Consider the following 21,971-nt stretch of genomic DNA (forward strand, 5'->3'; position numbering starts at 1 on the left):
ATCACTGACTATTTTCTGGGTGTCACTACTATGTGCGTTCAGTGCCAGGAGTGCACTCTGCGAGTCACAGTATATAAGTCCACTGCCTTTGTCTTTTAAAAATTCAGTGGCAAGGTATATGCCTGCAAGTTCGGTTTGAGTTGTACTTGCCCAGTCATTGACGCGCTTTATTGCTGTATGTACGAGAGAAAATTGTTCAAATATATTGCATGCACATCCGGTACATCGTCCACCTTCTTCTATAGAGCCGTCGGTATAGCACTGATACACATCGTTACCCATACTCTAAGTACTTTCAGTGATGCTTTTCAGTGTTAACTGTTTTCATAATGTAGAGTGCACACTACCTTTCTTGGGCGCATTTACAAAATCAACTGATAGATCCCAGTTATCCCCTGGGGTAATTGGTTGATTAATCATTAATTGAGTTGGGTACATATTTAATATTTTGATGGAGTTGGCTCCCTTGAAGAACCAAAATACATAATCAGATTTCGTTCTTCTTCTATAGACCTCAGGTGAGTGCAGCATATTAGAAAGTTTAGCTTGAAACTTCATGTGTTGTCTAGATCTACTCAATGCCTTTACGCCGAAAACTGTGCTAATAGACAAAATTCTCTCACTTATGGTAGGTAATTTTAACTCTGCTCTCATATTAACTATTCTCGTGGACTTTGGAGCCCCAAGGATGAGACGCATAGCTTCATTTTGCAAGGTTTCAAGAGATTTCAGCTCTTTGTCAGTATACAGTGTGAGATGTAGAGCATTGTAGTCAATCACAGAGCGTATAAATGATACATAAAACATTCTAGCAAGTCTCACGTTAATTCCATGATTGATACCAACAAGGACCCGCAAGGGCTTTAATCTCTCCCACAGTCTCCTATTGAAAGAAGAAAGGAGATAGTGGAAGGGTGTGTGTGAGTGCTGGGAGAAGATAGGGAGCGTATGTGGGAGGACATGGAGCAGGTGTGTGGGTGGTGGGAGATTGTGAGCATGTGGTGGAGGAGTGTAGAGGGTGTGAAGATGTTTACAGTGATGAAGACAATGTGTATTGAAGAGTGTTACAACAAATAGGGCGAAGGTGGTGGGTATGTTCGGAGAGAGACAGAGAGGCTGTGTGTAAGGGCAGATGTCGAGGGTGTGTGTAGGGGAGACCCTGCTGTATATACACACAGCCCTTACACATTGTTCTGACTAGCATAACATACACACATAATTGGACAGAAACCTTCCAGTATTAACAAACAATAGATACACGAACAGAGAAGTTAACACCCGTATCAGAATATATTTAGAAAAATGGGATAACAGAGAACAACAACGGCAACAGCAAGCAATTAACCCCTTCCCAAAAAACTCTATTACAAATCCATGATGAACTCACAGTATAAAAAAACAGAGGCAAGAATAAAAAAGTATATAATTTCAAATGAAGTACAACCGACAACCTCAGACCAAAATTTGGATTTCATTATTTATTACCAAACAAAAAGGACTGCTCATTTAATACCTAAGAACAGCTTCAATAAACAATACAACCCTCTCCAAAAAGCCAACGTGGTATACCAGTTTACACGCCCCAGTGAAGGATGTCATCTTCGGTATACTTATATTGGTATGACCACCACAAACATTTCGTGGAGACTGACCTGGCATCTACAAGCTGCTGCTCCCTAGAAACCATATGCAAAGTGTAGACGTTACTCCTGCCTAACATATTCAAGCATATTTTACTCCTGCCTAACTTATTCAAGCATATCTTACTCCTGCCTAACATATTCAAGCCTACCCTACACCTGCCTAACATATTCAAGCCTACCCTACACCTGCCTAACATATTCAAGCCTACCCTACACCTGCCTAACATATTCAAGCCTACCCTACACCTGCCTAACATATTCAAGCCTACCCTACACCTGCCTAAGCTATTCAAGGTATATACCAACCTACCTCTTCCCTTACATACCAAACAATTAGAAAATGATTTTTGTACTTAAAAGCCTGTGGAGAACGTGAGAGTTCCTATAAAAATGTGCTCATAACATTGTTGTCTTCCCGTGGGCAGCGACGCGGCTGTTGTCTGGCAGTGGTGAAGGACCTCTGGAGTTCACGGCGCCCCGGTACTGCACCGTACTGCCTGAGGACGCTCCTCTCTCTGCTACTGTCCTCACCGTCGCCGCCACGCACAAGAACGGTACGTACCACTCCTCTCCCGCTGGGAGTTGCCGCATAGCATCACGGTACGTGTTTCTCTTGTTCTGTGGGGGATTTATCCTTCTAAAACTGGTACGACTTGCTCCTGTTCTGTGGGGGGATTTATCCTCAAACAAGGTACGTGTTTACGTTGATCTACTGGGGATTTATTCCCATAAACAAGGTACTGCCCTGCGAGGAAGACTTTATCTGATAGTTAAACAACTATTTACATTTTGTATGAGGGAATTTGGTAAGGTGGTGCGGGAGGTATTTACGGCAGCAGATATAAGAGCAACGCCGCGCCGCCCTAACTCTGAGGTAATTGGGTTCATAAAGTGGCTAGAGTCTTCCTTTATTTTAATATGCGTTGCCAGTGACTAGTTTCGTGTTTATACGCGGTATATAGTCTTTATCCCTCTCCCCTCTCCTCCCTCTCCCTCCCTCTCTCTCTCTCACATACATCTATATATATATATATATATATATATATATATATATATATATATATATATATATATATATATATATATATATATATATATATATATATATATATATATATACATGTCGTACCTAGTAGCCAGAACGCATTTCTCAGCCTACTATGCAAAGCCCGATTTGAATAATAAGCCAAGTTTTCATGAATTAATATATTTTCTCTAATTTTGTTCTTATGAAATGATAAAGCTACCCATTTCATTATGTATGAGGTCAATTTTTTTTAATTGGAGTTAAAATTAACGTAGATATATGACCGAACCTAACCAACCCTACCTAACCTAACCTAACCTATCTTTATAGGTTAGGTTAGGTTAGGTAGCCGAAAAAGTTAGGTTAGGTTAGGTTAGGTAGGTTAGGTAGTCGAAAAACAATTAATTCATGAAAACTTGGCTTATTAGGCAAATCGGGCCTTGCATAGTAGGCTGAGAAGTGCGTTCTGGCTACTAGGTACGACATATATATATATATATATATATATATATATATATATATATATATATATATATATATATATATATATATATATATATATATTCAGTTGCATATTGTCCTGGGGACCATTCAGGCTTGTTCGCATATATATATATATATATATATATATATATATATATATATATATATATATATATATATATATATATATGGGATCTTGCCCTCATATCCCAGCTCTTTGTCCTCATATCCCAGCTCCTTGCCCCTAATATCCCAGCACCTTGTCCTCATATCCCAGCTCCTTGCCGTCATATCCCAGCTCCTTGCCGTCAAATCCCAGCTCCTTGTCCTCATGTCCCAGCTCCTTGTCCTCATATCCCATCTCCTTGCCCTCATATCCCAGCTCCTTGTCCTCATATCCCAGTTCCTTGCCCTCATATCCCAGCTCATTGCCCTTAATATCCCAGCTCCTTGTCCTCATATCCCAGCTCCTTGTCCTCATATCCCAGCTCCTTGTCCTCATATCCCAGCTCCTTGCCGTCATATCCCAGCTCCTTGATCTTATATCCCAGCTCCTTGTCCTCATATTCCAGCTCCTTGCCCTCATATCCCAGCTCCTTACCCTCATATCCCAGCTCCTTGATCTTATATCCCCGCTCCTTGTCCTCATATCCCAGCTCCTTGCCCTCATAGCCCAGCTCCTTGCCCTCATATCCCAGCTCTTTGACCTCATATCCCAGCTACTTGTCCTCATATCCCATCTCCTTGCCCTCATATCCCAGCTACTTGTCCTCATATCCCAGCTACTTGTCCTCATATCCCAGCTCCTTGCCCTCATATCCCAGCTCCTTGCCCTCATATCCCAGCTACTTGTCCTCATGTTCCAGCTCCTTGACCTCATATCCCAGCTACTTGTCCTCATAACCCAGCTCCTTGTCCTCATAACCCAGCTCCTTGCCCTCATATCCCAGCCCCTTGCCCTCATAACCCAGCTCCTTGCCCTCATATCCCAGCTCCTTGTCCTCATATCCCAGCTCCTTGTCCTCATATCCCAGCTCCTTGCCGTCATATCCCAGCTCCTTGCCGTCATATCCCAGCTCCTTGATCTTATATCCCAGCTCCTTGTCCTCATATCCCAGCTCCTTGCCCTCATATCCCAGCTCCTTGCTCTCATATCCCAGTCCTTGATCTTATATCCCAGCTCCTTGTCCTCATATCCCAGCTCCTTGCCCTCATATCCCAGCTCCTTGCCCTCATATCCCAGCTCCTTGCTCTCATATCCCAGTCCTTGATCTTATATCCCAGCTCCTTGTCCTCATATCCCAGCTCCTTGCCCTCATATCCCAGCTCCTTGCCCTCATATCCCAGCTCCTTGCTCTCATATCCCAGTCCTTGATCTTATATCCCAGCTCCTTGCCCTCATATCCCAGCTCCTTGCCCTCATATCCCAGCTCCTTGCCCTCATATCCCAGCTCCTTGCTCTCATATCCCAGCTCCTTGACCTCATATCCCAGCTCCTTGCCCTCATATCCCAGCTACTTGTCCTCATATCCCAGCTCCTTGACCTCATATCCCAGCTACTTGTCCTCATAACCCAGCTCCTTGTCCTCATAACCCAGCTCCTTGCCCTTATATCCCAAGTCCTTGTCCTCATATCCCAGCTCCTTGTCCTCATACCCCAGCTCCTTGTCCTCATATCCCAGCTCCTTGTTCTCATAACCCAGCTCCTTGCCCTTATATCCCAACTCCTTGTCCTCATATCCCATCTCCTTGCCCTCATATCCCAGCTACTTGTCCTCATATCCCAGCCCCTTGTCCTCATATCCCAGCCCCTTACCCTCATATCCCAGCTCCTTGCCCTCATATCCCTTCCAAGTGCTGTATAATCGTACTAGCATTGCGCCTAAATTGTCTTCATAATAAACTTAGTTATTTTGATAACTATGAAATATTTTGTAATAGTCACTACAATGTTATTGAGAAACTGTTAGTGTTTCCACAGGTGCACAACGTGAGTTATTTAGACTGAGTGAGAGGGTAATGATCCCAGAACAGTCGCCTAGTAAACAACTCTTGAGAGGTCTTGAAGATTTAAAGAGATTCAAGAAGGCTCTTGAAGTGGAGATCAAAGAAGCTGTAACTATAAAGTATCGCTGCATAATTGACTAAACTCTCTTATTAATTGTAATCATATTAATTAGATAGACTTTAGATCATTTAGTAAATTCTTTGTTACAGTTATCACTTGATTATAAAATAAATTACAGTCCTTGGATCTAACTCCAAGCCGGAACCCCTGTAAGCTGAAAACTTGGTCTGGTCGGCAGGGTGTTCGGCTTAAAGGAGTTTATCAGTGCCCAGCCGGAGATGAAAATCTGTCCTGGAGGCTGCGGGTCCCCGAGGCCAGCGATAGAGACGGGAAGGTCACAGACATTCCAGGAAGATGGCGCTGCAGGACCCCGTCTGACAGTGGAAACCTGCCCCCTCCCTCCCTCTCACTTCTCCCTCACTCACTTCTCCCTCCCTCGCTTCTCCCTCCCTCACTTCTCCCTCCCTCGCTTCTCCCTCCCTCACTTCTCCCTCCCTGAGTTCTTTCTCCCTCTTCCTCTGTCCACCATTCTTCCCCTCACCTCTGTAACATGCATATACAGACGAGGAGTCACAATAACGTGACTGAAATATGTTGACCAGACCACACACTAGAAAGTGAAGGGACGACGACGTTTCGGTCCGTCCTGGACCTTTCTCAAGTCGATTGTGATTGGACCATCCTCAAGTCGATTGTGATTGGACCATCCTCAAGTCGATTGTGATTGGACCATCCTTAAATTGATTGTGATTGGACCATCCTCAAGTCGATTGAGAATGGTTCAGGACGGACCGAAACGTCGTCGTCCCTTTACTTTCTAGTGTGTGGTTTAATCAACATGCATATATATATTACACATATATTCCAGTCTATCCTTGGCCATCGAGAAATTATAGAAGGGAAAACCGTCGGACCTAAGTTCGGTCCCCGGAGAGAACAAAAAACAACTGAGCCTGTGTTCACCTCGCAGTGTTAAAAATAGGACCCCGAGAGTTAGACAACTGTTGTGGGTCGCATCCTAAGGGAACGTCAGTAGTCAGCCTAAGGGGGGGGGGGGACCTCAATAAACTTAAGTAAACACTTCGTGTCCTCCGAAAAGGCGAATTAAATATTAGCTTTTAGTATATTTCAATTTAGCCTCCAACCCACCCTCCCTCCCTCCCTCTTGATATTCTACTGACCCTGAACGCCATCGGGGTTCATGCCAGTCTTTAAAGAATCCTGTCGCCAGAAGTCAATATTAGTCACGTGAGAGCTCACACATTCTACTCACGCAGCCAGCTCCAATGGCGCATTGTGTCCAATGGGAGATTGTGCCCAATGGGAGATTGTGTTTAATGGGAAATTATGCCCAATGGGAGATTGGGCATATCTTGTGTTTAATGGGAGATAATGTATAGAGTATTAGAGAAATGTGACCAGGGAAGTCATAGACTTAGTTCCCTGGGAAAGTCTCTTCGCTAAGGCTATAGACTAGACTCGCCCAGACTAGACCCCGCAGTCTCGACACTGCCACCCTGTCTCTTCTCCCAGCACCTGTGACACCCGCTATGCCACCCTTTATGACACTCTCTGCCAGACTGTGATAACGTAGGTCTGCAAGTTTTGCTGGAAGTTAAACTAATGAGGGGCCGTGGCGTTGCATGAAGGGGTATGATTACAGTGGGAAATAAGACACATGATGAGCTTGGGGTTGCTTTGAAACTAATACAAGAATGAGGTTCCAGGAAATAGCACTAATCAGCGGCTCGTTGTTGCTCGAAGCTAAAGAGATGAGTGATTTCCAATTACTGGAAGCTAAAGTTGTGAAGGCTTTCAAGGTTTTCTTGCCGGTAAAAGGTAATCTTATGAAAAGCTTACGACTTGCGAAAGCGAAACTGATGAGGAGTTGTGTGTGGCTGACATTAACCATAAGGACAAAGAGGAACATTGATGTTGATGGTTTTATTATTACTCGAGGCTGCATTGATGACGGGAGTGTGTCTTGCTGTAGGTGTAACCTAACTTCATATTAATTATGATCATTTATAGTGGCACTGCCATAAAGCAGTGCCACTATGAAATTATTGCCGGCGACCATTTTTGTCTAAGACGAGGGTTCAATAAGACAGGAGCTTTATTGAAACTGTAAGCTAAGAGATGTTATCCAACATCAGCTCATCTTAAGTCTCACCGTAGAAACTAATCTATTTTAATAAGCTTTTTATTATTAATCTTTGATTAGGAACAAACATCAATTCCAATAGTTTACAGTCGTGTTAAGTATTGGATGAACACTAGATATAAGTGTACTACAAAGTCTGTATATGATGGTTGGATGATTTTATTTCACGCTTAATTACATGTTAAGAGAACACGTTTCAGATGCGAAAAAGCCTTGGAATGACTGAACTTGGCTTGCCGTCCTCCTGGTTGAGTGATATTCTTAAGACCCCAACATGAGATTGTTGACAGATGATCGTCTTGTGTTGTGGTTTCCAACTTCTTCTTGTCCACAAACTTGGCCAGTTGGAGAATCTTGAGAAAATATATATATATATATATATATATATATATATATATATATATATATATATATATATATATATATATATATATTTATATATATATATATATATATATATATATATATATATATATATTTATATATATATATATATATATATATATATATATATAAATATATAATATATATATATATATAATATATATATATATATATATATATATATATATATATTTATATATATATATATATATATATATATATATATATATATATATATATATATATATATATATATATATATAAACCAGTGTTGAGAACTCACATGTACTGACCATTCAGCGAGAACGAGCCAAGACTAGAGGATCAACCTGTCCTCTTAATAATAACGTCGTTTTTGGCCGTTTGCCCGTATGGCCGAAAGTGGACGTAATTTGAAAATGAAAAAAAATGAAAATAAATTTGAGATTATTTTTCAACGACAGTTAGTTAAGGGTCCTCTGGTAGGTTAGGTTGGGCAGGAAATTTTCATAAAGTTTCAAAACGTTATGAAAATCGTTAATTGAAAGTTTCCTCTCCTAACCTTTCCGAGTAAGCCGGACGACTCAAACAGAAAACGGGACAGTACGTCACTTTCGTGAGCCGATTTCATTTCAAATTACGTCCACTTTTGTCCATAGCACATACGATCGAAAAGCGACGTTATTTTTAAGAGGACGGGTTGAGAGATGAGCCTTCTTGCACGGTTCTCCACTTTGTCCAAAATTCTGGTATACGAGGGTGGCAGGACATCCAGGAGAGAGGTGCGTACTCAAGATGGGAGCGTCCTTGAGCCTCACGTAAGGTTTTGCAACCCCTGCTATCAAGAAGATATGAGATTCGCCTTAAGGCAGAAAGTTTCTTGGCTGCCTTGCTTGCTTTAGGTTATGCATCTAACTTTTCATGGTCATTGTAGAAGCAAACCTCATTCCCAAGATGTCCACTTCTTCACGCAACACTAGCTTCTTGCCACATATTTGTTTACTTCTCTCATTTGCAATACCATGTTGTTATCACCATCGCCTGTGTCTTTCTTCTGCAAATGTGACTTGCCACCTCTCTCTCTCTCCCTCTCTCTCTCTCTCTCTCTCTCTCTCTCTCTCTCTCTCCAAATGACAACGTGTTCACGGCCTCACACGTGATTCCTTCATGTGTTATTGCCTTTTCCTCGTAATTTTCCTCGGGAGGGTTACCTCTTTGAACATTCTTTAATATTCCCCGAAGATGGCAACATGAGAAACCTTTCTTCTTTCCGGAGAAGATTAATGCATTACTGTATTCTGACGAGGGAGAAATGAAAGGAACTATCAGGAGAGAGCGCCATGCCATTGCGACTATATAGAGGGGGAGAAGAAATGGTCGTTTCTCTACAGTCATTTTTTTCTCTTTTCTGAAGAAAATCACGTCAGCGGCCGGGATGATGAAGCCTCTCATAGGTAAAGCTCAATGTTTTGACTTTTGTTTTCTCCCCCTCTCTCTCTCTCCAGAATTTGTCCCTTTCATATTAGAGTGGAATAGACGTCGTATCTGCGTCTTACTGCGACCGCGTGTGGTCTCTTGCTTCACTTCGTCGCCCTTGTTGTTGCTTCTATTTTTCTTGTTTCTTTCTCTGCATCACCTTCCTTCCCTCCCACACAACAGAGCCTACCTTCCTTCCCTCCCACACAACAGAGCCTACCTTCCTTCCCTCCCACACAACAGAGCCTACCTTCCTTCCCTCCCACACAACAGAGCCTACCTTCCTTCCCTCCCACACAACAGAGCCTACCTTCCTTCCCTCCCACACAACAGAGCCTACCTCCCTTCCCTCCCACACAACAGAGCCTACCTTCCTTCCCTCCCACACAACAGAGCCTACCTTCCTTCCCTCCCACACAACAGAGCCTACCTTCCTTCCCTCCCACACAACAGAGCCTACCTTCCTTCCCTCCCACACAACAGAGCCTACCTTCCTTCCCTCCCACACAACAGAGCCTACCTTCCTTCCCTCCCACACAACAGAGCCTACCTTCCTTCCCTCCCACACAACAGAGCCTACCTTCCTTCCCTCCCACACAACAGAGCCTACCTTCCTTCCCTCCCACCTGCCACAGGGGACCACATCCTCCTCCCCGTGGTGTAACAAAGCTTGCCCTCCTCCACAGGTAGTGGGGTAAGGTACAGCATCACCGGCGGCAACAGAGACGGACTCTTCACTATAGACCAGCACTCTGGGGTCATCTCCCTGGCGGCGGCACTTGACCACGACCTCGACCACAAGGTAGGTGATCGCCACTCATATGAGGAGTGCCGGAGGGCCTCAATGAGGGAGTTAGTAGTGCTGGAGGACCAGAGTGAAAGAGTTAATAGTGGTGAGGGCCACAGTGAGGGAGATAGTGGTGAGGGCCACAGTGAGGGAGATAGTGATGAGGGCCACAGTGAGGGAGTTAGTGTATTTCAGCAGCGCGCGGCTAGTATCGAAACGCGCAGAGTCGGGAAAGATATACAGACACGCTGTGTATAATGTATTTTATCCTTCGCGGTTGTATTTTTTGATAAGCTCTTCCTAATGCCATGCGGACGCGTAGCATGAGCTGGTGGTGGCGGCGGAGGCGGCCGGGGCCATGACGCACGCCATCGTCCAGGTGGAGGTCGACGACGTCAACGACAACCCTCCGTACTTCCTCCGGCCGGAGCCCACCATCACGGTCATCGAGGAGGACGACCGCGACCTCCCGCTCGTTATTGCCAAGGTCAGTAGTGTCGAGGGGTGAAGGTGGTGTGGGAGGGGGATGGAAGTGGTGTGGGAAGGCGAGGAGGTGGTGTGGGAAGGGGAGGAGGTGGTGTGGGAAGGGGAGGAGGTGGTGTGGGAAGGGGAGGAGATGTTGTAGGAGAGCGGGTGGAGGTGGTGTGGGAAGGGGAGGAGGCGGTGTGGGAGGGCGTGGAGGTGGTGAAGGGAAGGAATTAGCAAGTAAACTTTGAAGAAAGCATTTTTCAACTTCCTTGTCAAATGAAAAACCATAATTAATATAGAAATGACTCGGACCAGAATCATTGACCTAACCCTTTTGGTTACATTATACATGCTGTAATGTCTCTATGTCCGGGGTGGCTTTCTGGAAACGTGGACATAAATTGAAACATTTTCCCATAAAATTCACTGGCATGATGTGAGAATGCGTCACAACGAGGGACTTTTTTTTCCAAAATACATGAGAAAAAAGGGTTATGTGCAATACAAGTAGAATACAGTTGAACTTACCAGAGGCAGCGGAGGAGGTGTGTTGAGGCTTGGTGAAGGTTGACTAGGCTTTGTGAGGGCTGATTACGACTAGTAAGAGGCTTGATGTGGGCTGGTGAGAGGGAAATGTTACTTAAATAGTTAGTTACTCAAAGAAGCAAGACGCTCTTCTTTCCCTTCCCTTCCTACCAGGGTATTTCACTGCTTTATGCTTAATCATCAAGAAGCTAACTGTTTACATAACCTTGAATTCAAACACTTAACTATTTAAAAATAAATAACAAAAACAATCTCTGATATATATGAGTTTTGTAACACTTAATGGAGTCACACGCTTGCACTCAATCAGCGTTCGTAAGAATTAAGAGCAGAGGCAATGAATGCACACTGCATTCAAACATCAAACACTTTCATTTTGATCACTAAACTGATGGTTTTCCCAGCTATCCCTGGGCACAAGGCTTCACTATCACTTGACAGACACTTTCCGTTTGTGATTGCTGGGGGTTGCTAAAGTTATATTGTCTTAAATGAAAAAATAAACGCGAGGGACACGAGCAGCACCGCCACAATGTCAACGTAAACATTGAGACAGGGTGGTCGCTTACGGTCCGGCTACACCGCCTAGTTTCCACACAGAAAACGTAAAAAAATTATTTTCATTATTTCATTTCAAATTTTACGCATTTATATATATATATATATATATATATATATATATATATATATATATATATATATATATATATATATATATATATATATATATTATTAAATATGACCGAAAAAGTAAGATTAATAATTCTAACACGAATTTTCTCAATCTTTCGTACATTTCTTTTCACTGTTGGTGGTAATTCAAAAATCAATTCTCCAAAATTCATTTTTATTTCTAGTCTGACGCGACACTTGAGCGCGTTTCGTAAAACTTATTACATTTTCAAAGACTTTAGTTAACACATACACAACTGAATAGAACTTACACATCTCCGATTTGTTTATATCTACATTTGAGTGAGGTGGATGGGGTGAGGTGGTATTAATAGGGTATTAATTTCATCAACACAAGACAGAACACGAAACAATGGGTATTAAATGGAAGTGATTGTAGAAAGCCTATTGATCCATATTTCTTGATGCTTTTATATTTTAGCGGAGTCTTGAGGTGGGTAGAATATAGTTGTGCATTAGTTGGCTGTTGATTGCTGGTGTTGACTTTTTAATGTGTAGTGCCTCGCAAACGTCAAGCCGTCTGCTATCGCTGTATCTATCGATGATTTCTGTGTTGTTTACTAGGATTTCTCTGGCGATGGTTTGGTTGTGGGAAGAGATTATATGTTCCTTAATGGAGCCCTGTTGCTTATGCATCGTTAAACGCCTAGAAAGAGATGTTATTGTCTTGCCTATATACTGGGTTTTTTGGAGCTTACAATCCCCAAGAGGGCATTTGAAGGCATAGACGACGTTGGTCTCTTTTAAAGCGTTCTGCTTTGTGTCTGGAGAGTTTCTCATGAGTAGGCTGGCCGTTTTTCTGGTTTTATAGTAAATCGTCAGTTGTATCCTCTGATTTTTGTCTGTAGGGATAACGTTTCTATTAACGTTATCCCTACAGACAAAATAGGTGTTGTGTTAGTTGTCTCTTCAGAGGTTGCATGGCGTTTCACTTTCCTTCTTATGATGTCTTCGATGAAACCATTGGAGAAGCCGTTGTTGACTAGGACCTGCCTTACCCTACAGAGTTCTTCGTCGACTTGCTTCCATTCTGAGCTGTGGCTGAGAGCACTGTCGACATATGCGTTAACAACACTCCTCTTGTACCTGATCTTGAGACAACTAACACAACACCTATACCCCCTATTAGACTATTTTACAGGAACTTCTTTTCCACAGCTCATAAAACGGAGGAAAGGGTCCTGAAAGATATTGTTAATAGAAACGTTATCCCTACAGACAAAAATCAGAGGATACAACTAACGATTTACTATAAAACCAGAAAAACGGCCAGCCTACTCATGAGAAACTCTCCAGACACAAAGCAGAACGCTTTAAAAGAGACCAACGTCGTCTATGCCTTCAAATGCCCTCTTGGGGATTGTAAGCTCCAAAAAACCCAGTATATAGGCAAGACAATAACATCTCTTTCTAGGCGTTTAACGATGCATAAGCAACAGGGCTCCATTAAGGAACATATAATCTCTTCCCACAATCAAACCATCGCCAGAGAAATCCTTGTAAACAACACAGAGATCATCGATAGATACAGCGATAGCAGACGGCTTGACGTTTGCGAGGCACTACACATTAAAAAGTCAACACCAGCAATCAACAGCCAACTAATGCACAACTATATTCTACCCACCTCAAGACTCCGCTCCAATATAGAAGCATCAAGAAATATGGACCAATAGGCTTTCTACAATCACTTCCATTCAATACCCATTGTTTCGTGTTCTGTCTTGTGTTGATGAAATTAATACCCTATTAATACCACCTCACCCCATCCACCTCACTCAAATGTAGATATAAACAAATCGGAGATGTGTAAGTTCTATTCAGTTGTGCATGTGTTAACTAAAGTCTTTGAAAATGTAATAAGTTTTACGAAACGCGCTCAAGTGTCGCGTCAGACTAGAAATAAAAATGAATTTTGGAGAATTGATTTTTGAATTACCACCAACAGTGAAAAGAAATGTACGAAAGATTGAGAAAATTCGTGTTAGAATTATTAATCTTACTTTTTCGGTCATATTTAATAATATATGTATACAGGAAAGACTGCTACCAAAATATACTAATATATATATATATATATATATATATATATATATATATATATATATATATATATAACTGAAAACTCACACCCCAGAAGTGACTCGAACCCATACTCCCAGGAGCAACCACAACTGGTATGTACAGGGACGCCTTAATCCGCTTGACCATCACGACCGAACATAAGGAAGTGATAGCCGAGGCTATTTGAACCACTTCCCCGCCGGCACTCGGATGGTAATCTTGGGCATAGCATTTTATCAAATCACCTCATTCTTTGGGACACACGTGAGGAACACAAATGCAAACAAGCCTGAATGGTCCCCAGGACTATATACAACTGAAAACTCACACCCCAGAAGTGACTCGAACCCATACTCCCAGGAGCAACCACAACTGGTATGTACAGGGACGCCTTAATCCGCTTGACCATCACGACCGGACATAAGGAAGTGATAGCCGAGGCTATTTGAACCACTTCCCCGCCGGCACTCGGATGGTAATCTTGGGCATAGCATTTTATCAAATCACCTCATTCTTTGGGGCACACGTGAGGAACACAAATGCAAACAAGCCTGAATGGTCCCCAGGACTATATACAACTGAAAACTCACACCCCAGAAGTGACTCGAACCCATACTCCCAGGAGCAACCACAACTGGTATGTACAGGGACGCCTTAATCCGCTTGACCATGCATTTGTTTGCATTTGTGTTCCTCACGTGTGCCCCAAAGAATGAGGTGATTTGATAAAATGCTATGCCCAAGATTACCATCCGAGTGCCGGCGGGGAAGTGGTTCAAATAGCCTCGGCTATCACTTCCTTATGTCCGGTCGTGATGGTCAAGCGGATTAAGGCGTCCCTGTACATACCAGTTGTGGTTGCTCCTGGGAGTATGGGTTCGAGTCACTTCTGGGGTGTGAGTTTTCAGTTGTATATAGTCCTGGGGACCATTCAGGCTTGTTTGCATATATATATATATATATATATATATATATATATATATATATATATATATATATATATATATATATATATATATATATACATATATATATATATATATATATATATATATATATATATATATATATATATATATATATATATATATATATATATATATATGTCATACCTAGTAGCCAGAATGCACTTATCAGCCTACTATGCAAGGCCCGATTTGCCTAATAAGCCAAGTTTTCATGAATTAATTGTTTTTCGACTACCTAACCTACCTAACCTAACCTAACCTAACCTAACTTTTTGGGCTACTTAACCTAACCTAACCTATAAAGATAGGTAGGGTTGGTTAGGTTTGGTCATATATCTACGTCAATTTTAACTCCAATACAAAAAAATTGACCTCATACATAATGAAATGGGTAGCTTTATCATTTCATAAGAAAAAAATTTGAGAAAATATATTAATTCAAGAAAACTTGGCTTATTAGGCAAATCGGGCCTTGCATAGTAGGCCGAGAAGTGCGTTCTGGCTACTAGGTACGACATATATATATATATATATATATATATATATATATATATATATATATATATATATATATATATATATATATATATATATATGTCGTACCTAGTAGCCAGAACGCACTTATATATATATATATATATATATATATATATATATATATATATATATATATATATATATATATTAATTATAAGTAGCGTTCTGGCTACTAGGTACGACATATATATATATATATATATATATATATATATATATATATATATATATATATATATATATATATATATATGTCGTACCTAGTAGCCAGAACGCACTTCTCAGCCTACTATGCAAGGCCCGATTTGCCTAATAAGCCAAGTTTTCTTGAATTAATATATTTTCTCAAATTTTTTTCTTATGAAATGATAAAGCTACCCATTTCATTATGTATGAGGTCAATTTTTTTTTATTGGAGTTAAAATTAACGTAGATATATGACCGAACCTAACCAACCCTACCTAACCTAAGCTAACCTATCTTTATAGGTTAGGTTAGGTTAGGTAGCCGAAAAAGCTAGGTTAGGTTAGGTAGGTTAGGTAGTCGAAAAAACATTAATTCATGAAAACTTGGCTTGTTAGGCAAGTCGGGCCTTGCATAGTAGGCTGAGAAGTGCGTTCTGGCTACTAGATACGTCATATGTCTATATATATATATATATATATATATATATATATATATATATATATATATATATATATATATATATATATATATATATATATATACTGGGTCAGGTGATAATACAATAAAGGTGAAAACATGGGGGGATACATAAGGGATGTGAGGTGAAACATAGAGGCTGCAGAAGGCTTATTGGCCCATACGAGCAGCTCCTATCTAAACACAAAGATTAATCCAGTGTAATTGGCCTATTATGTTGGACATTGTCTTCTGTGTTGGCATCGATATGTTCTTGTCTTGTCCTTACTCTCATGGTGGGTAGAGTAAATAGTTCCGTGATTTGGGTGTTCATGGTAGGTCGCTCTATTCTTATGTGAACTGCCTGAAGAATATGTAATCTTCTTGCATCTTGGGTTTTGTCTATTATGCAGGTATTCTTGTTCAACATTTCTCTGGTTAGAGTAATGTTATGGGCTTGTCTCATGTGATTCCTAGGGGCACCAGATTGAAGATGGCATGTCAAACGCCTCGCCAGCTTGGTCGACGTCATACCTATGTACTTACATTGAAGGTTACATCCTTCGTGGGGGCAAGTGTACATGTATACAACGCTTGACTGCTGTAGAGGGTTCTCCGTCGGCTTCAGGCTGTTTTTGATAAGGAGTTCGGAAGTCTTCTTGGTTTTGTAGAATATTATAGGTTTATGTTTTGATTAGGAGTAGTGCTTTTTACTCCTTTACGGATTATTTCTTTCATTATTCTTTCCTCTTTTATATGTTCACTGTGCATGGTTGATTTGTAATATAATTTTATTGGGGGTGTTGTGGTTTCTGTTCTAGGTTCTGAATTATACCAACGGTCCAAGTGTCTTCTTATAGCAGCGTTTATTTCCGCGTTGCTATATCCGTTGTTCACCAATACCTGAGTTACTCTTTCAAACTCTCTACTCACGTTGCTCCATTCAGAGCAGTGGGTAAGCGCTCGACGAATATAAGCATTGAGAACACTGGCTTTGTATCTTTGGGGGCACTCACTTCTACCGTTCAGGCATAATCCTATGTTGGTGGGCTTGGTATATACGTTGGTGCTTAAAGAGGTTCCTGTTTTTGTTATTAGTACATCCAGGAATGGCAGACTTATTTTCACTATTTTCATGTGTAAATCGGAGTACTGACTCTCTCTCTAGGTGTCTTTTTAGGTCAATTAGTTCATCTGAGTCTTTTACTATTACGAATATGTCATCTACATAACGGCAGTATACAGTTGGTTTTTGTCTGCTACTGAAGACCCTATCTTCGATGGTTCCCATATAAAAATTAGCAAATAAAACTCCTAAGGGGGAGCCCATTGCTACTCCGTCTATTTGTAAATACATGTCTCCTTGTGGACTGATGAAAGGGGCTTCCTTTGTACATGCTTCGAGAAGACTTTTCAAGTGTGGCTCAGGTATGTCTAATTTGGGGGTGCTCTCGTCTCTGTATACTCTGTCCAGTATCATTCCTATGGTTGTGTCGACTGGGACGTTGGTAAACAGGGATTCAACGTCCAGGGAAGCGATGATATCTTCGGGCTGGGTAGATTTGATCAATTCTAGGAAAAAATTTCCTAGAATTGATCAAATCTACCCAGCCCGATGGTATCATCGCTTCCCTGGACGTTGAATCCCTATTTACCAACGTCCCAGTCGACACAACCATAGGAATCCTTGGTTCATGCCCGGCGTCGGAGGAGTTCGAGGAAATGTACAGCCTCTAGGAAGCGAACTTTTTTTTGTGTCCTCTTAATGTTAATTTTTTGTATAAAATCAGATATGTAACTGTATAACCTTGCATAACAGTGTACACCATACAAAAGGGGGGTGATAGGAGAAGCGAACACTCTTACGTATTCAGAGTTAAATGGCAAGTTTTTCCCTGAATGCTCTGTGTTCCCTTCTCTGAGGCTGTGGGTCCCTATAATTGCACCAGTGGTGGTACCCCCCAATATATATATATATATATATATATATATATATATATATATATATATATATATATATATATATATATATATATATATATATATATATATATAATGTTTCCCATTGTTGTGTTCTTCAAGAGATCCATAACCTTTAAGCACCTTTTTGCATTATTATTTTTGTATCAACCCATGTATATCTTGTAACCATCAAATGCATAATAAAGCACAAAAAATATTCAAGGAAGGGGGTGGTAGGAGAAAAGCACACAGAAACTGTATTGGAGGGGATCTAAACATTCCCTCTAATGCGTTATGCGTGGTTTCCTCCGAGGCTATGGGTCCCCCTTCTTCCAGCTAGAGGTGGTACTCTTATATTATTTAAAAAAAAAAAAAATATATATATATATATATATATATATATATATATATATATATATATATATATATATATATATATATATATATGACAGTGTCACGAAGGAAGAATTGAAACAGGAATTTCCTTAAGTACTTTCGTATTTAATAATACATCTTCAGAAGGGTGTATTAATAAATACACTTATTTAATAATTATTAAATACGAATGTCAGAGTTACACAGTAAGTGATAAGTGCCAGGGTTAGGCAGAGTGCCTGGGCTCATGTACCCCCCTCCCTTCCTCCCCTCAGGTAGAAGCCAGAGACAGAGACCGCGGGGATCGGTACGGACTTCGCTACAGCCTGCGAGGGGACGGCGTCGACGGCCTGACCCCCAACAACGCCTTCTTCACCATCAACCCCCTCACCGGGGAGCTCCTCCAGCTCAGGGTGATGTTTACCTACGGTCTTACCCACCGTTACTTGGTACTTCTTCCTGTTGAGCGGTGCTCTTTTGTGCCAGTGGTCCTTAGTGCCACTGGTGGTGCTCTGTGCTAGTGGTGGTGCTTGGTGTTGCTGCTGGTGGTGGTGCTGAGTGCTACTGTTGGTGGTGCTGAGTGCTGCTGGTGGTGGTGCTGAGTGCTGCTGGTGGTGGTGCTGAGTGCTGCTGGTGGTGGTGGTTGGTGCCACTGGTGGTGCTCTGTGCTAGTGGTGGTACTTGGTGCTGCTGCTGGTGGTGGTGCTGAGTGCTACTGGTGGTGGTGCTTGGAGCTGCTGCTGGTGGTGGTGCTGAGTGCTGCTAGTGGTGGTGCTTGGTGCCACTGGTGGTGGTGCTGAGTGCCACTGGTGGTGGTGCTTGGTGCTGGAGGTCTATGCTCCTGCTAGAGTGTTGTCCCGCTCTGTTTTGTCAGCATTGATTTACACTGCTTTATTTTTATTTGTAAGAGTTTTCAACATTCACCGCGAGGTTCCGCCTGTGTTTCCAGGTACAGAAGTATACAGTTACAAGTGTACATGTATATATATGCCATATATTGATCAATATTGACACTTGCTCTGGTGTTGCAGGCGTTGGACCGTGACCCTCCTGACGGCAAAGGGGTATGGAAAGTGACAGTTCAGGTCCGGGATAGTCAGGAGACCGCCGGCCACAGCGAGAGCCAAAAGATCGCGGTCCGCAGCCAACGTCAGGAGACCACGGTCAGGAGTAAACGTCAGGAGACCACGGTCAGGAGTAAACGTCAGGAGACCACGGTCAGGAGTGGACGTCAGGAGACCACGGTCAGGAGTGGACGTCAGGAGGCCACGGTCAGGAGTGGACGTCAGGAGACCACGGTCAGGAGTGGACATCAAGAGACCACGGTCTCCCGGGGGACGCAAAAAGTAAGGAGACAGAACAAGTTCGACAGACTAACTCAGACACCGTACGCTGCCACCTCCCGCTCTCAGGATCATCTGGAGACGAGGAGAGAGCGCGAGACTGAGACACCGGCTCGCTTTCCAATCTCTCAAGTATCTCAAGAAACGTGGAGAGACAGCAAGGGTGAGGAAGTTCGTCCATCGCACCCTACTCCCTCCTTCAGTCCGCAGCTCGAGAAGAAGAGAAAATACAAGGAAAGTGACGAAAGGCACCAGCCAATAATTCCTCTTTCAAGTCTCTCTCACACCTCACAACAGGGAAGGAAAAGGAGGAAGAGAGAAAATGGGAACGAGAGAGGGTACACTTTCCCCGCCACTCCTGCTACTGTTCCCAGGTCATCCAGGATAATATTGGAAGACCAGAGCGAGGCTCGCGCTGGTCCTGACCCTCAGCCTCCCAAGGGTTCCATTCCATCACCATTTTACTTAAATAAAATGGAAAAAACTAAACTTTATTCTGACTATTCCCCAAGTTTCCCTGGAAGATTTAAATATATTTATAAGCACGCAAACAGCGCTTCGGCCAGAGCAGCATCTTTGGTCATAAACGATACGGATGTTAAAAATATAGAAGCATTAATACAGCCTTCATTTTCTCCAGCAATATCAACCTCTGCGGCTCAGTTACACAGAAAGGTTACAACACTTCAACAATCAATACCTTCGAAAACGTTCTCTGAAAAAAACAGTTTAGTACAAACTAAGAATAAAAAATCGTCTGTACTTTTTTCTACAATATTAAATTCTGGAAAAGTAAAGAAGACCAGCATAGACTACAATCACAACTGCAACAGTAAGACAACACAGAAGACTATAACATCCAGAACCACAGTCGCCCTCAACGCTAGAGTTCCAAGCACAGCTTCAAACATTACCAAGAGAAGGCGCTACTTCGCCTACGCTACACACAACACCGACAGTCTCATCAACGTTCACAATATCACCAGCAATAACACACACGCTAATAAAACATTCAACCCCCGCGGTAATAACATGGTTTCGAACCGTGTCACCGAACCTGCAACTACCTATACGTCGCTCGGCGCCTTCGTCAACACCGACACTACAAACCTTTCTCGGAGTGTTCCTCGGGACACAAGATCCGCTAATTATTCCCTGGATGATCAAAGTGACAACGGAGCGCCGAGCCCTCAAGGTGGAGGGTGTGAAGAGACGGGTGTGTTCGTTTGGGGATTTGAAGATGGAGACCGGGTCGAAGCTATGAATCCCGCGGGCGCTGGTCGTGGGCGTGGTCGTGGGCGTGGTGGTGGGCGTGTGCATCTGGTAGAGACAGTGGTGACGATTATGGTGAAGGATATCAATGACAACCCTCCAGTCTTCTCGAACACCACCATGTTCGGAGAGGTGCAGGAGAACGGACCCATCGGTAAGCTCCCCAATGAATGCCTATATATTATATATATACTTGCACCCTCACAATTTATATATATATATATATATATATATATATATATATATATAATGTGCAGAATAACCACATGTGAAAAATAGAAAATGCTTAACGCGTTTTCGGCTAATTCGCCCTCATCAGAGCAAAGTAGAATGAAGATCTATTTTCTATTTTTCACATGTGGTTATTCTGCATACTTGGATCAGTGTTTTTGTGATCATTATTGCATATATATATATATATATATATATATATATATATATATATATATATATATATATATATATATATATATATATATATATATATTATTTATTGATGTATATTTAGGTGGCCTATATAATGTATATTTATGTAAATTAAAGAAGCGTTTTGGTGCCCGAGTCGACCCCGGCTCCCAATACGGATATGGCTCGACTTTTTGAGGTCGTCTCGGGCACCACTGGTAACTTCATCTAGTAGGTTCATGAGGGTTCACTTTAGTCGTAAACAATGACCTGGTCTAAAATATACTTGCAGGTGGGTAAGCAAGCTTGGGTCACGACCTAACCTAACCCTCCAAAGGTAGATATGCCTTGTGCTCAACACCAAACGAGTTCTGGTGACGAGTTCACATTATTATTAACATAGAACTGTGACTGCTGAGGAGATGCTAAGGAAGGTGGAGAACGCGCAAGAGAAAGAGGGAATATGAGAGAATGAGAGAATAGGAATGCTAGAAAAAGGGGGAGGGAGCGGAATTACCAGGTAGAAGTGCCAAGCCATTACGACTATATAGCACGTGGAAGGGATCAGGATAAGGATTTGGGATGGGACGGGGGGAAAAGAATGGTACCCAACCACTTGGACGGTCAGGGATTGAACACCGACCTGCATGAAGCGAGACCGTTGCTCTACCGTCCACTTCAAGTG

General features: G+C 42.1%; 1 protein-coding gene across 1 annotated transcript in view; it reads left to right on the forward strand.

Moving 5' to 3' along the window:
- LOC123762417 (putative neural-cadherin 2) overlaps positions 1–21,971 on the forward strand; it is a 117,830-nt gene that overhangs the window by 63,430 nt on the left and 32,429 nt on the right. Inside the window, exons 2-7 of the mRNA XM_045748933.2 lie at positions 2,069–2,197; positions 5,135–5,279; positions 9,894–10,026; positions 10,334–10,498; positions 18,542–18,679; positions 19,298–21,035. Coding sequence (XP_045604889.2) covers positions 2,069–2,197; positions 5,135–5,279; positions 9,894–10,026; positions 10,334–10,498; positions 18,542–18,679; positions 19,298–21,035 — 2,448 coding nt within the window. The remainder of the gene's footprint in view (positions 1–2,068; positions 2,198–5,134; positions 5,280–9,893; positions 10,027–10,333; positions 10,499–18,541; positions 18,680–19,297; positions 21,036–21,971) is intronic.

This window comes from Procambarus clarkii, chromosome 5 (genome assembly GCF_040958095.1).
Source record: "Procambarus clarkii isolate CNS0578487 chromosome 5, FALCON_Pclarkii_2.0, whole genome shotgun sequence".
In the NCBI taxonomy this organism is placed as follows: Eukaryota; Metazoa; Arthropoda; class Malacostraca; order Decapoda; family Cambaridae; genus Procambarus; species Procambarus clarkii.